General features: G+C 40.2%; 1 protein-coding gene across 1 annotated transcript in view; it reads right to left on the bottom strand.

Annotated features, from left to right (window-relative positions):
- The window catches only part of Lrmda (leucine rich melanocyte differentiation associated), a 1,080,690-nt gene that overhangs the window by 186,738 nt on the left and 876,904 nt on the right, over positions 1-17,048 (bottom strand). The window contains exon 6 of the mRNA XM_070020659.1: positions 14,266-14,353. Coding sequence (XP_069876760.1) covers positions 14,266-14,353 — 88 coding nt within the window. The remainder of the gene's footprint in view (positions 1-14,265; positions 14,354-17,048) is intronic.

Below are 17,048 nucleotides of genomic sequence, written 5' to 3'. Positions count from 1 at the left end.
CAGGAGAACATTGATTATTTGATTTCAGCACTATGTGAAGTAAAAATTCCAGAGAGATTCCAGGAGAGCAGATGAAGAAAGGGAGAAATTAGACACAAGTAAGAACACTGTCCCTTGAGAAAAGAAAACTTGCAGAGGAGGACTGTTGTATGGCTTTCCTTAATCAAAAACAAAAAAGGACTGTGTCTTATCCTCTTGGATTCTCCTTGATTTGGAAGAAACTGATGAGCTATAGTAAGATAAATAAAGGAATAAAGAGCTAATCCACAAGGGAGATGTTTTATTACTCTCCCACAGATGTCTGTCCTAAAAACACAGGATATTTTTCCCCTTTGGGGGGAGGGTGGGAAGAGAAATGGGGAAGGGGGAGCAACAATCTAAAGTGGGGCCTCCTCTGGGCAAGTCTGTGTTTGGGAATTAGCATTGCATTATTTTTCTGGCTCCCATCTCCTTTGTCATTTAGTGGAGAAACAGTTTGCCCAGGAACAGCACACAGTTTGCATTAGCATCCGGAAGGACAGAACTTTGACCCCATAGACTAAGGAAGCTTCAAATGGAAAATTCCAAGTTGCTGTGCTCTTTCATTTTCATGCTAATGCTTCTGCTGAGACTATTTAAGGAAACAGATGCACAAGAACAATAAAGAGCTGAGGACGAGGAACTCTGGCAACACTGGAGCTATGTTCAGCATGATCTTATAGCTTTGTTGCAGAAGTACAGAAGGGTTGAGATAAAACACTGATTTCGTTTGATCAAAAAGCTAAACTAGCCTTGACCTAAAACAACTCCTGATCCAATCCAGTCAGGATTTTAACCATTGTATAGTTATATTTCACTTCCTTCAGGCCACTTCAAAGGCAAATGAGCAAGTCCAAGGAATTTGTCATCTTCTTCTGTCAGTAGCCACCAGAGTTCCACTATATTTGCCCTTTCCTCAGATCTAATGTAAAGGCCTTCACTTTATTTTCAGCCTCTGAACATATCTCATCTAATTTGGTACAACAATAACAACAACAAGAGCAAAAGATTCTTCTCATTTTGTTCTTTGAATAACCCTCAGCCCAGTGTAAATCCTCAAAGAGACACATCAGAGAACTACACTGTGCACAGCCCAACTGCTCAGTGTTCTTGTGTTCATCGCGGTACGCACAAAACTTCTGTAATACATCACATGCTTAGCAGAGAAGTTAATCAGAAATAGAAAATAATCATAACTAACCTTTGTGATAAGATTATCTACATCCTATGGATAGGAATTAATAGAAAAATCAGCTAATCAGAGAATTTCAGTCTATAAAACCTGCAGATGTCAGAATAACTGGATAAACCAAAGCTTTCCTGACAATGGGGGCAGGGCTACAAAAGAATAAAAAAGGACAAAACTGAATGGAGAAATAAGGCTAAGAAAGTAAATCTCTGGTGTCAAAACCTTTTAGGAAACAGAAAGAACTGTCAACCAGAAAGCTATCTTCCCACAGACTCCAGTTCTTCCTGTTTAGCCAAAGGCCAAGATCTGTTAAGAAGACAGAACAAGATGTCTGAGATGGGCTGAAGGGCTGTCTTCCTATACCTTGTCTTTGCCATGTGCTCTTTCTCTGCTGAATTTCTTTTCTAATAAACTTTCCTATCACCTTTACAATGTTTGCATCTTGCTAGGGACAGGAAGATAGAACAATACAATGTTTACATCTTCTCTTGCTAGAGATAGGAGATAACAAGTGGCCTCTAGTGTCAAATAGCTGTGTTCCATTGGTGACCTTAGGACAATTGTGCTGTCCTCTCCTCCAGGGACCAGATCATCCAGCATTACTGAAAGTATATATTCCATACTGGTCCAGTTGAAATGCTACTGGCCTTCTTGGGAAAAAGTAAAAATGAAACAAACAAAAACCCCTTCCCCACTTAGCTCCCAAATTCCTGAATAGGGGATTAAAGCGAACTCCCAAACACTGGAGGTTGGATCACCAGCTTTAGTTCTGTCTGCTTCTTAGGCAGCTTTATCTTTCCCTTTCCAATAAAACTTCTCTTCCGCTTAAGTTTTTTTTTTTGTTGTTGTTCCTGGCTTTATTCTATAGAAGGGCCCACATGCTAGCATTGCTTTCCAAGGTCAACTTAACTGCCCTACAGTTCTATTAACATATTTGAGGCATGGGCTGGAAAGTTAGGAGTTTGGTATGTCTTTTTCTCATACACCTAATTAGATTCTTCAAAAATAACGCTACTCCTACCTATTTTCAGTCTGAAATTAGACAGGAACTCTACTTGGCTTCTCCAAATTCTCTTTCTTGGTCTGAAATCCCCCAGAGAAAGTTGCTTTAAACTCAGTTTCTTACTTCCATCCATGGATATTTCCACTCATTTCTCCTTTTAAACACCGGAAGAGGCCTGAGTCCCCAACACGTCAAGCTTAAACCAAAATGGAGCCAATTACACTAAAATCCACCAAAATGAAACAAGTGACTGGACCTTCCCGGAAATTAGGAGGGAGAATTTCCCAAACATATTCATTTCAATTGGCATGAAAATGAATCTCTCTGTACTTAAATCCTAATCTGGTATTAACCAACCAGATGCTTTGTTTTTTTAATTTGATCACTACCTTAAAAAGAAATGCTCACTCACTTGTTGGTCTTTGTTTCTGCCCTCTTCAGTCCTTCTCAGTCAATACACCAACCCCTTCTTTTCAGCTTACTAGAACATTTATCTATTTACAGAATAAAAGATTGTGCTACTGTAGAATCATGAATGAAGCCAAGTGAGGTGTTTTAAAATTAATTCATCCTAATTTTGTCTCATGTACTTCCTTTCTAGCATTCACACATGTATTTAGCCTGGCCTCAGCTTTCTTTCTATAAGGGGTCCCAGTGTCTCTGATTAGACTGCAGGATGCCTGAAGGCAGAGCCTCCAGCCTCTCCATGCTGTCCTGTCTCCCACAGCCTCAACTTGTTAGCAGTTCTTATGACTGATGGAAGAAGCAGAACACGCCCCTGAAGTGACCTGAAGCATATGGAATTCTGAGTAGGGGAAATGAAAAACCTGAAAATCCTAATACCACACCCTTTTATAAAATATACACATTCCAGCAAATCCAAGGTTATTGGAAAAGCAAAAGCCCTCTCTCAATCAGTCCAAACTTTAAAAAATTTCATTAGAATGGATAAAAAAATACAACCAAAAGCTGTAAATATTAATGGCTGGGAGGGGGACACTAGAGGACGCAGGCTGTACTGAACAGGTGTTCACTTCCCTCAATTTCAACCCACTTACAGCCAGCGACGTCATCCGTTTGGCCTTCCTGAGCTCCCCGACAGGCCATTTTTCATGATTTTCCTATTTCTAGCCAAACACAAACTTTTTAATTAAAAGTACCACATGATTCCAGATGTTTGTTTATTTGTTCCAAAAAAAGGTTGTAAAACTGAGGACAAAACCTGGGGCAGAGGGTAAAGGTCTCTATGAGAGAAGGGGAAACAAAATGGATAGGAAGAATTGGGGCTGGATGTTACTGCTGGGCATGAAACTGGAGATTTTAGCACCCAAGACCAAACTCCAGAGATTCCATACTCTCAGTAGGTTTGTCTCCTTACCCCTCTATGCCAAATAAAGAGACATGGTGAAGGGCAAAGAAAGAATTATTATGTGGCTGCCATAGGAAAATAGCATGTTCATATATGTTCAATCTTTAGCTATCTTCAGGGAGAAGAAAGCTAAAGGGAGAGTTGAGGGTACAGGGTGGAGGAGTGACAAAGGTATGCAATGTTAAAATATCCCCAAGTCAAAAGTGTGTTCAGAGGTGAACAGAGGTGGCTTGACAGTTTACGGTGAGAGTCGATGATTCCTGTCAGGTGGTCAGGCTTCCAAGATGGCTTCCAAGATGGCTGCCCAGTGACTACAGGCCAGAATGGTATAGATAACAAAATGAGAGGAGGCTAGGTTGACTATCCTTCATCTTGCATCTAGTTAAGTCATGGGTCCAAGTAAGAAGTCAATATTTCTCAGAGAAAAAAAAAAAAAAAAAAAAAACAGCTTTTAAGCACCTCTTATAGACAGAGCTTTCAGCAGAACCTTCTAGACCAAACACGTTTGCCTTCTAATAGCTCTGCTTCCAGAAGCCGAAGATTCAGCAATAAATCACACTGGGCACTTACTAGTTTGTAAAAGAATGTAACTCAACTTTAAGCCAAAGACCAGAATGAGAACAAATTTTTGTGGCTGCTCTGCCTGCTTATTGTATGTTTGTTTCTGTTGCCACAAGCTTCAGTACATTAACTCCACTGGTCTTCCATTTAATAGGTCAGATGATAGCTTCCACCTGAGTGGCAGGAGGGCATCCTGAAATAGAGAGGAACCTCTAGAGGGGGATAGGTCCAGACCACAGTTTCCCACACACCATGCTGGGTTCCTCACAGCCTTCTGGTTCTCTGTCTCTCTCTTTCCCCAAACTAGAATCTTTCAGTCTTTTTTTTGGCTGGTCATGGGGCCTGAACTCTGGGCCTGGGCGCTGTCCCTCAGCTCTTCAGCTCAAGGCAAGCACTCTACCACTTCAGCCACAGCACCACTTCCAGCTTTTTCTGCTTATGTGGTGCTGAGGAATCGAACCCAGGGCCTCAAGCATGCTAGACAAGTGCTCTACCACTGAGCCACCTTCCCAGCTCTTTCAGTCTTTGGTGTTTGCTACAGATTGTTTCTCAAACTCCTCCCCTTATTCTTTGTATCCCAGCTGGCCAGCCACTCCAGGCCTTGATCACTGAGTTAACCTGAATTACAAACTGATGATGAGCTCTAGTTTTTGGTACCAAAACCCAATAGCAGAAATACTCTGAGTAATAGAGGACAGAAGAACATTGACTATTCATTTTCTTAGATGCCTGAGACCTAGTGAGCAAATGATCAGCAACCTCCAACAGCAATTCCATCGTGGTCATTAGGTTCCCTGTACAATGGCCCACCCCTGCTCCCACTGGCAGTATCCTGTTATTTGAATTAACTCTGCAAGAAACCTGCTCTTCAGAGACATCACAGTTTATATACAGGTAGCCCTGTGTCAAAAGTTGTAAGGCTGATAAATCTAGACCAAACTCTCTTCAATGCCACCCTCCAGTGGCCTCTTAGAGTCCACACTCTTTCTCTTCCAATACCCCTTGAATCCCATTGGCAAATTAATAATCCTACAGCATCACTCCAAATCAAATACAGTCCTCTGACTGTTCAAGGCCTTCTAAAGTACGGAACCTCCCTACACCAGTAACTTCATTGATGATGTGTGAAACACTGTGTCCTTCTCTCCCCTCAATTTTAAATAGTCTTAGCTTTCACTTCCTTATACATGTCCTGTTTTAGGAATGATTCTTTCATCTTCTACTCACCCCTGCCCTACATGCTGCTCAAAACTCAAAGCCAACATCTTCTAAGATAGCCAAACCTGACTATTTTCATTCTCACTGAGTTTTTACCTTCTCTGAGCATTTACTGCCTTTATCCAAATAATGTTATTCCTAATTATAGAATAAAACTTGTTTGATTGGCATTACTTCATGTGTGGGATTTGCTCACTGAAACCACAAATTCCTAGGAGAGAGAGAGGTGATACTTTCTGGTTTTGACTTCTCCACCAACCCTGACAAACTTACATACAGTAAACATTAATCACAGACATGCTAGATGAATCCTTGAATGGCATTGCTTGTCAGAGTCTTGCCATTTCAGGACCCATCTAGTTCTTCTGCTGCAATAAAAAGAGGCAAGGTTCAACTCAGAACACTAAAAAACATTAGCACATTTACAATTTTCCACACTGTAAATTCTAGACCCACATCTTCCAAGATAGAGGAAACATATTTGTGTCAACACTTTTGGTTTGCACTGTCTGTTGAGGGAAAAAGTTATCTTTCTGACTTCTCATTTAACAGAGCTAAGGTTACTGCTTACGGAGCAGGGTCATGGGGAACAGCATCCATTTTTCCCCCTCCATTCTTTGTTTTTAGGACAGAAGAACCAGATTCACAGCTCCTCTGTGTCAATGAGGATAGCACAATTCTGCTCAAAGACTAGAAATGAAGCAATCCCGGAGACTGCAAATGAAAAATCATCCTTGGAGAAAAAGGATAGGAAATGGACCCCTATGGGTTTCAAATGCTTAAAGGAGGTTGCTTAAAGTTCCTGGCTAAAGTCCATGCCAGTCTTGGTAATAGCCGAGCAGATTCATCCATCTTCAGATTCCACTTGGCTTGCTCTTCCATCACTGCTGCCCTCCCAGACAGCCAGCACACACACCCACATCCATCTATATCCATGTGGAAGTTTTAATCTACACCTCCCTCCATTCCAATCCACCCAGCCTGGCTCAGTACACAGTCAAGCTATTGACCCTGCAAAGTAGCAGGGAGATGGATTTGATGACCCAGACTCAAGTTTTTAAACCATTTCAGCAAGGTCTAGAATCAAAGGAAAGTACAATTTATTCAGCACTTAGTAAAGTCCTTATACTTGGGAACACAGCACACACACTGAAAATAGACTCCCACTGCCACGCAGATAAAATAAACCTGTCAACCACTACTGTCAAATCACTAGTCACCTCGATTAAATAAAGGAAACTTTAGCAACTCTCTGTATCTGAGAATTCCACCAAGATTATAAGCTCCTAAAAGCATTATGAGGGAAAGAAAACTAAAATAATGGGTTCTGTTAGAAATGTCATCAGAGGAAATCATTTTTACATAATTAGAAAATGCTAATAATAGTTCTGCATAAGAAACTAACATACTCTTCCCCCTACCAACCATGGCAGACTGGTGGCAAGGAATGTGAAAGGCAGCCAAGGTCAGATCTCCTTTGACAAGTTTCCCCCCATGAAACATGTCCTTGCGGCAATGCTTCTCTCTGTGGTCATTGTGCTATGTTTATTCTTGTTGTTGCTCCTTGTCTAGGTTTCAGAACATGTTGCATGGGAGAAAATCTGATCTATCATGCTTCTATGAACCTTCAGGAATCAGTGCCTTTGCTGGTTTTGTTTGTTATTGGTGCTGAGTACTGAACCCTTGGCCTCACACGTAGCAGGCTTGAAAGCCAATTTTTGAGAAATCATCTAATGCTTCACTGCCTTGAAAGACTAATCACAATATTCCTGAAGATAAGCAATAAATAAGCAGCTTACTTCAGTCAGAGTATGGTCTTAGGTGAGATCTACTTGGCAAAGTTATCAGAATCATCTGTTTGTTCACAATGCTACTGTTGCTGCTACTACTGTTTGTTCACACTACTACTACTACTACTACTACTACTACTACTACTACTACTGCTACTACTACCATTTACTTTATTTTTATTCCAGCCCTGGGCCTTGGACTCTGGGCCTGTGCACTGTGCCTAAGTTCCTTTTGCTCAAGGCTAGCACTCTGCCACTTCAGCAACAGCACCACTTCTAGCTTTTTCTGCGATTAATTGGAGATAAGTCACATGGAGTTTCCTGCCCAGGCTGGCTTCAAACCGCCATCTTCAGATACCAGCCTCCTGAGTGGCTATGTTCACAGGTATGAACCACCAGCGCCCAACCATACTACCTTTATAAATGGCCAATGAGAATCAATAGATAACAGGTTTAAAGACTCTTTAGTGTGACTCTGACTAATAAATGTATCTATTTTCCTTGGATTTTGCTATGTGTAAGCTCTGTTTGTCATGATCCAAACTATTTATTTTTCATGTTCTTTTTGGGTTGACATGGTATGGTAGTAGAAAAAAAAAAGAACACAAAAAAGAACACAAAATTAAACTTGCTGACAAGAGACAGATTGCCTCCAAATCCTATAATCTTCAAAGGTGACAAGTGTTTGAGTCATCAAGAATCTCCCCTAGTCTCTTTTTACCTTTTATATTAGCATCAGTTAGCTATACAATGAGCACAGGTGTGTAAGTACCTCTATTTTATCCAGATTTACATTCCTTTAGGTATATTCCCAAGATCAATATTACTGGATCATATAGTAGTTCTATTTTTAGTTTTGTGAGAAACCTCCATAGTGATTTCCATAGTGGTTGGACTAGTTCACATTCTTGCCAATTAGTGTATGAAGGCTCCTTTTCCCTGCATCCTTGTTAGCACTTGTCTGTATTATTGATGATTGCCATTCTAACTGGAGTGAGATGAACTCTTAATGCCATTGTGATTTCCATTTCCACTGGCCAGAAACATTGAATATTTCTTCATGGACTTTTGCTATTTGTATTCCTACTTATAAGAATTATCTGTTCAGTTCATCTGTGATTTATTAATTTGGTTCTTGATTCTTTGGGAGTTTAGTTTTTTGAGCTCCTTCTATATTATCATACTAACCACTTGTCAGAAATATAACTGACAGATTTTCTTCCATTCTGTAAGGTATCTTTTTTGGTATAGAGACTATTTACTTTGCTATACAGATTTTTAGTTTAATGCAAGGCCATTTGGCAGTCCTTTCTCTTTTTTGCTGAGCTATTAGAATTCTATTCAGGAAGTTACTATTATGCCAATATGCTCTAGTGCTTTCATCATCCTTTCCTGTAGTAGAAAAATCCCCCTTTTGAGTGTTCCTGGAAGGATTCTGCTTGTTGACATAAAGTTTTTCTGACTAATGTCACTCCAATCCAAACACTTTTGCTAAATGAATACCACCTTTTCACAAATGTTTGGTTCATTTTTCTCTTACTAATTTCACTTGGACTGATTTGATCAATGGAAGCAAAAATGCTCTATATTTATGGCGTCTCTGAAAATGTATTGTATGATGCCTTAGGCCAAAAAAAATTTTTGAAGAAAACCTAACACAGTTTTTCTTTCTGTTTTTTCTCTTCCATTTTTCTTGATTGCTGCTTTATGGAGATACATAGAAAAATCCATTGCTAAGGATAAAATGCAACTTACGTTAAGGAACTGCAAATGATAACTAATTATGATAAGTTGTAATGTAAATTGCTCTGTGACAGTCCAAGCAATCAATTATAAACACAAATAGACTAAGCCCTTGGGTGGGGAAAAAGATGAGCACCCAACAATTGTATCAGTAAAAATAATAGTATGTTTGCCATCGATGGTCAAGGTAGGATGGCACTATCACCAAGCCATTTTCACAGCTGATTTCTTCTTTACATTTCTGCTTTTATAAATTTTATATAGTTACAATCCAGTGCTTAATATGGCAAGCAGACTATAGAATGTCTCCAAGACTATTAAAGCATGAAGAGTAAAAGGTAATCCAGGTATGTGTACTGGACTTTGAATTAATCTGGAAACTATACATGTGGGAAAACGGGAATGGTATTGTCAATGCAGTAGCTGTTGATGAGGCAGGATTACAAAAGAGGGGCCAAACTATCTCTGATGCCACCAACCCAGCTTTACCACTAGCGAGTCACTTATTTACACTGGGGTGTTGGATAAAAGAGCCAGTGGGAGATTCCAAGTTGTTCCTGGAATCCTGTGAAATTTTCCAGTGAGCACTTGCTCATGAACCTTCCTGCTTATGAGAATACTGAGCTTGCTGCCAGCCTTATCACAGGCTGTGGACATTCCCCCCTGGTAATGGGCATTTCCAAGTGGGGTCCTTCTCTTCTCCCCCACAACACAGTGTCACAGCCCTGTCTGTACTTGCTTTATACAACCCTGTGTAAAGGATGAATGTCAGGGATGACCTAGAGGTGACCTAAAAATCAAGAGCACAGAATTTTTTCCCCCTTATTTATGCCACTGAGTACTCCAATCACTCCCCTCTCCCCAGCAATTCTTGGTGTGGTCTCTTCAGTGAGAATGATAATATATAATACTCAAGCCTAGGGCAGTGCTTACAGAGTTAGACTGGACTATTCTAAATCCATGTGTTTACATAACTTTCATCTTTCTGAGAGTCCTCTTCTTTGAGGCCATCGAGTCTAGTAAATCTCCATCAGTGGATTTATTAATCATACTCCCTTCCCTAACATCTAAATACCAAAGTTGGAAAATTTCAACATAAAAATGATATTCTTGGGCTGGGAAGATGGCTCAGTGGTAGAATGCATGCCTTGCATGCATAAGGCCCTGGGTTCCATTCCTCAGCACCACATAAGCAGAAAAGGCTGGAAGTAGCGCTGTGGCTCAAGTGGTAGAGCACTAGCCTTGAGCTGAAGAGCTGAGGGACAGCGCCCAGGCCCAGAGTTCAGGCCCCATAGCCGACAAAAAAAAAAAAGATCTTGGAAGTTACACTGTGCTCACACGTAAGGGAAAATGTGGCTCTATCACACACAATCAAATTACCTCACACAGGAATGGAAGACATTGGCTCTTCTTGTGTTCCTATGACTCGTTTATTAACTGAATAAATATCAACTGTTTGCCATTTTGTAACAAATACCTTAGATTATTACCTGTGGTATTATCAGTCTATGTAGGTTGACTCATTGCTCCCACTAGGTCCTACTTTTTTTTTTTTTTTTTTGTCGGCTATGGGGCCTGAACTCTGTCTGGGCTTGGGTGCTGTCCTTATGTGCTTCAGCTCAAGGTGAGAGCTCTACCGCTTAAGCCACAGCACCACTTCTGGTTTTCTAGCGGTTTATTGGAGATAAGAACTTTCCTGCCCAGGCTGGCTTTGAACCGCGATCCTCAGATCTCAGCCTCCTGAGTAGCTAGTACAGGCATGAGCCACTGGCGCCCGGCTTAGGTCTTACTTCTTAAAGATTCTATTATCTCCCAGCAAAGATATCCTCAGGGCATTAAGCCTGCAACACATGGGGCTTTGGGGGACCACATCAAACTACAGCACTAGTACCTATGCAACTGTGAGTAAGAAGAATACCTGTGCAAGACACTGAAGCTACAATTGTGAGCAAAGAGATGTCATGTTCTCCATTCCCATAGCCTGTAGCCTATTCAGGAATATGGTCTCAGTATAGACAAAACTGAACTGATACAAGTGAGTCTACCTCCTAAAGCTGTGTCATTTAACCTGATAACCTGAAGAACAGAGGTGTTACTGAAGGGCAAGGGTTAAACTATGTACTGCCTCTCATAAAGTTTTAGTTTAAAACATGCAGATCTGACTTCTATTGTGCAAAACCGAATACAAACAATTGCATTAAGGAGGTAGAAATAAAAATTCTGTGTGTTCTCAAGGAGAAAATAAAAGCAGTTGTGGGGGTGGGAGATGGGAAGGGAAGGGAAGGGGAGACAAAGGAGGAGGCAACAATGCTTGATGAGAAATGTACTCATTACCTAGCCCATGTAATTGTAACCCCTCTGTATGGTATTTTCACAATAAAAAAAAAATAAAAGCAGTGCAGCTCTGATAAGGAAAGTTTCGCAAAGGAAGCAGAAAACCCTGAACATTGCTATGCTTATGATGTGTGGCATAAGTTCCAAATGGGAAAACTGAGTCTCCTGTCTCCTGATCCTCATTCCAGGCAATTCTTGCTCTTTATTTGAATCTCCAGCCTTTAGGACATGAATCTTGGGCCTATCCTAAGAAACATTGGAAGTTACATAAAAGGACAGGGGAAAATGGTGTGTATGTAAAAAACAAAAATAGCAACTTGCACATGAACTTTTGCCCATTAGTTTTTGTAGTAGCTGGTGCAAAGGAAAAGAGATTAGGAAATGGTGTGTCAGACATCATGGAAGATTCCACTTGGGAGAAACAGTGCAATTTACCTTCACACGGTAAAAGGCCCTCTCTGCATAAACATTGGTAAGCTGTTCCTGTGACAATGTTAATAAACATGACTCACATAATTTGGTGACTTATATTATCAGAGTTTGGGAAAAGTTTCCTTAAATATGAAAGAACAACTTGACATAATGGTGTCTGGGGTTATGACTATTCTCATGTGTTGGTGAGATGAAATGTGTATCTCACCTTTTCCCTACATAGATGAGGCCAATCATAATTCACCTTTAACAAACCTTACTGGCTTTCTCTTTATCAACCTTTTCTTGATTATGTCCCCAAAGTACATTTTCTCATAATAGAGTTTTACTTATTCAATATCTAAGTCTTTAGTTCTGACCAGGTAGCAATATTTTTTTCAGCAAAATTAAAATGTTTGAGCTGGGCACCAGTAACTCTGTAATTACCCTATAATACTAGGTACTTGGGAAGCTGAGAACAGGAGGATTAAGTTTCAGCCCGGACAGCCTGGACAGAACAGTTCATGAGCTTCCTTCTCAACACATAGCTGAGTACAGTGGAACATGCCTGCCATCCTAAGTTGTGTGGGAGGCTGAAATTGGGAGGGTGGCTGTTGCAGGCCAGTCCAAGCAGAGAAGTCCATGAGATGCCATTGGGATTTGAATTCAGAACTTGGGTACTGTCCTTAAAGCTTTTTCATTCAAGGCTGGCACTCTACTGCTTGAGCCATAACTCTTCTGGCTTTTTACTAGTTAATTTGAAGTGAGAGTCTCACTGACATTCCTGCCCCAGCTAGATTCAACTTCTACCCTCAGATCTCTGTCCCTTGAGTAGCTGGGATTATAGATGTGAGCCACCAGCCCTCAGTTAAAACTTTTGTTCTTCTGTTCCATTCCTTCAAGGTTCATACATATTCTATTATTATCAAGATCATAGGTGATACTGGTCCTTTTTCTAGCGATTACCAATGATCAGACATTGTAAAATCTTCCTTGTATGGCTGAATGAGTTGCACACACAAGTTTGAGGTCTCTGAGACCTCAGTTCCCATGTTTACTCAATAGGCTAAGCAGTAAAATAACCCTCATCCAAATACTAGAAACTAATGAAATAAAACCCATGAAGACAGTCTGATAATTTGAGTTAATGTGCTACCTATACTATATTTTCTTATCTATATTTTAGTGGTAATATTTGCCTAGGGGAGCTTCCAGAGAACTCTTCCACAGGGAGGTGTTCAAGACCTTCATGAGGACATATAGTAAGGAGGCTTGCTCATGCCTATTAGAACACTGCCAACTCATAGCTACCTATTTACCTGCCCTGGAGCAAGATAGATTTTTTTAATTAAACTGATACTTAATGAAGGGAAGCACAAGTGAACTCTAGGTAAGCCGAAGTATATTTAAATGTTGAGTTCTCTTGAGAATGAGATGCGTCCATGTCAACAATTCCAGGAATCCTACGTTGTTCTCTTTTATCATTTCCAGTAGAATATTAATGTCTTTTTCCCACTAGTACCATAATTCCTCACTGAGAGCCAGATCCATCACTTTCAGAGTATATCCGCAGTCTCTTCCTCACTATCCACGCAATGTAGCTGGAATGACAAAGCTAAGACAGTCCTTCAGCATCCTCTACATATACAAAGGAAGTAGCCTTCTTGAGGAAATGATTCTTAAAAATTCCATCTAAGGGGCTGGGAAGGTAGCTCTTGCATGCATGAGACCCTGGGTTCGATTCCTCAGCACATCAGCAGAAAAGGCCAGAAGTGGCGCTGTGGCTCAAGTGGTAGAGCGTTAGCCTTGAGCTGAAATGCTGAGGGACAGAGCCCAGACCCAGAGTTCAGGCCCCATCTAAGTATGTCCTCATAAAACTTAAAAGTCAGACTTACAATTGGGGGAAAACAGCTCGTCATTACCAGGATCAAACAAGTGAACCACTCGATCTCTTCCTGCCCTCAGACATCCCAGCTCAAGAAAGGGCATAACACTTAGCCAAGCAGCCAGTGTAGGAATAAAGCACTTGCAAACAATATTCCATGTTGGAATTCTGCCTGCTTTTGAAACTCAAGATTCTAGAGATGGCAATAGAAATGGAAGGCTTTGGGGGAACTGGGTAAACCAAATTAATGTTTTCAGGATCAGTCAGAGAAGTGAGCAGAAACTACACATAGAGGCTCTCTCCAGTGTTGCCAGGCAAACTGAAATTCCTTTATGCTGTAATGTCTAGCTCATTCATTTTGAAATTACAGATTTCAACTATTATATTCCCAAACAATGGTACTTTACAAATATTAGTGAGTTTCCCAATTTCTCTCCATTACTGTTGCTAGAGGTAATGATCGCCTTTGTAATTTTTAAGTACTATAATCTCCTTATTTAAAGAGAAAAAAATCACAAAGGTACATTATACCATGAATTTATATGCCTCCCCAGTAGACTGGCACTAAATTCTGGTTAATGTGGGTTGAAATCAGTAGGTTTGACAAGCATGGTTTTCTCATCAAAAACTTAAAAACACTGTGTTCCTTTTAAGGTGCCAAGACAGAAATAAGAAGCCCAAGGTTTTGCATGGCCAAGTGTCCCACCCCACAACCACTGAGAGGAATAAAAAGCCAGTTCCTACCTCGGTGACTGGTGAGCTCTCTGGAAGCAGAAGGCAGGGGTGTGTAGTGGCGGTGCTCTGAAGAGGCAGCAATATCCCCACTAGAAGCCTGCATGATAAAAGCAAATGTTACCACGAAGCCACACCAAACAGTGAAATACCTCTGATTCCCAAATATGTCTCCTTGAGACATGGGCTCCTTGAGATCCGAGTTTGGAAGCAAGGGTTTTCTTTGTTAGGATGAAATTTCAGTAAGTGTGGAGGAGGGTATGAAGCTTTGAAGGGCCCCAGCCTACGTGGAAAGGCTCTGAGACACGGGAGGGTGTGTTGGGCTCAGTGATGGGAGAGGAAGAAAGGAAAGGAGAGAGGCTGAAGGCAGGAAATGTTGTTGTCTTAGATTTCTGTGGAAGGCCTTCTCCCAGTAATTTCCTCAAAGTGCTGGCAACTGAGCAGATTTCTATAGAAACCAGCAAAGAGGCTAAGCTTTGCTCCCAGGGTGGGTGAGGAGAAAAAGGTCTAGATTCTGTGGGCCTACACAGATGGAAGTAGAGGCAAGTAAAAGACTTAAAACTCCACAGCATTAAGTCACCATAGGGATGGACATAAACTGTCAGTGTGCAACAGGGCTTAACAATAGCACTTAGATACCCATTTAGATTTGGGATAGAGGCTGAGCATCTCTCACCTGAGATGCATGGGTCCAGAGTATTTTGGATTTCTGCTCTTTTTCAGATTTTTTGGCATATCATCAGATACATAGAAATGGGACTCAAGTTTGAGTATACAATTTATGTTTCCCATAAATATCATCTACAGAGCCCAAAGCTGATTTTTAAACCATATTTTGGTGTTATCTTCATTTTGTCTGTTAACTTATCACACAATGTCAGGTATACTGTTTTCCCTTTGGAGTGTCAAGTTGAAACATTGCCGATTGACTTAGAGCATGCTAGATTACACATTTTAAAAAAAAATGGGATAATCTGTTTTTATAATGGTTATCAACAAAACGTTTTCATTCCATGACCTAAAATAAGTATATGAAGTATATGTGGGCTGCTGTGTATATAGGAGTCCTTGTTGTACAAACAAGTCTTTAACCATCGAAGTGCATGTAGACACTGTGTCAAAACCGGCTGGAATGGCCAGGCTGTTAATGTTCTCCTCAACCCAAAGTCCTGGTGGGCAAATCAGAACCGAAGCATCACAGCTTTGGGCCTCCATGTCCACAGTAAGGGGACCAGTGTGTCACACTCAGAAGCCTCACCATCATAACTCTTAACTGAGATTCCTAAACTAAAGGCAACTATTTTTTTTAATGTTCCCATAAAAGCGCATCTGCTAGGATCAAAATCCTAAGCTTACAACCTTTCCAAACTCCATGCAAAAGTAAAGTTCATTAATGCTATACTTTTTTTCTTTCCGGAATAGGAAATGCCCTCTGTGGGATATATTTACCCTGCTAAAAGCAAGCCTTTTCCCCTAAGAGATTACCTACATTATGGGAATCAAAACTAAGTAGGAGATTAGACATATTTGGTAGGAACACCCTTTAAACTTCATTTCTGACATTTAAGATGTTTGATTAAGCAGCTTTCAGTGGAGAATTATAGAAGGAAGTCTGAATGGGGAAAAATCAGAAGTTCTGTCCCTAGGTAGAAACAGATTTTAGGGGGCATTTTTTCACTCCAGCTCAAAGGTAAATATAAGGCAAATATATGGTGTTTAAAGCCTGATCCAAATGTATTGGATGAAAGTTCAGCAAGATGAAAGTTCAGTCCCAAGAAAAATGTTTTTACAGGTAGGTAAGATTTTCTATATACTACATAATTAGGCATTTAGGATGCTGCATGCTGGTGACAGGGATAAACTGGATTAAAATTCAAATGCCAGGCTTTTGAGGTCTACTGTAATGTTGACATGAAGAATGAAATAATGCTAGGTTTTTGTTTTGTTTTGTTTTCTGTGTTTTTTAATAAATATTTTTAATTGTAAAGATACTGTACAGAGGGATTACAGTTACATGAGTAAGGTAATGAGTACATTTCCCATCAAGCATTATTACTCCCCCAGCCTCTCACTAAGAAGCTGTAAAGTTCATTTTCAACATAGTATCTTGTACATCACATTGTTACAATGGGTCAACCTGTAAAATTATTTCAGCATTTTGTTATTTCCCTGTTCCTCCCCAAATTAGAAAAATGTATATACAAGATGTAGGTCACCAGAATCAAATACAGTGAAAACAGGGGTTATAACATGGGGGAAGAACACACAAAAGAAACAAAAAAATCACAAAGTACATTATAGGTACATTAAAAACAACAGTAACAAAGATAAAACCTATCTTGAGGTCCCTATCTTGAGGTTCATTTTACTTAGCATCATCTTATATGGTCATATGTACATAGCTTTTGACCTTTTCTGCTTGTACTAGACATATACTAGTTATTGCAGATAAGGGAAACCATGGGATCTATGTTTCTTTTGGCCTGGCTTACTTACTTAATATAATTTTTCCAAGTCTTTCCATTTTCTTTTTTGTTTTAATATAGAATATTGGAGTTTTTATTATATAGTTAACAGGCTGCAGACAGCCAGTTGTTACAAAGGCCTGCAGCACACAAATACACATAACACAGCTAGGAAACATGCTAAAGAAGAAAGAAATAACAAGAACAATATCAACAAGCCAATTCAGCTCCAATGGAGAACTGAATTGGGACTCCATGATGACTGGAGACAAACCAGGGGACAGGACACAGGACAGGATTACAGAGACACACATGGCATGGAGTCTAGTG

The sequence above is a fragment of the Dipodomys merriami genome, unplaced genomic scaffold (genome assembly GCF_024711535.1).
Source record: "Dipodomys merriami isolate MVZ:Mamm:240054 unplaced genomic scaffold, mDipMer1.0.p SCAF_14, whole genome shotgun sequence".
In the NCBI taxonomy this organism is placed as follows: Eukaryota; Metazoa; Chordata; class Mammalia; order Rodentia; family Heteromyidae; genus Dipodomys; species Dipodomys merriami.
The sequence above is the reverse complement of the archived record's forward strand: the minus strand, read 5'-3'. Positions and strand labels throughout refer to the sequence as shown.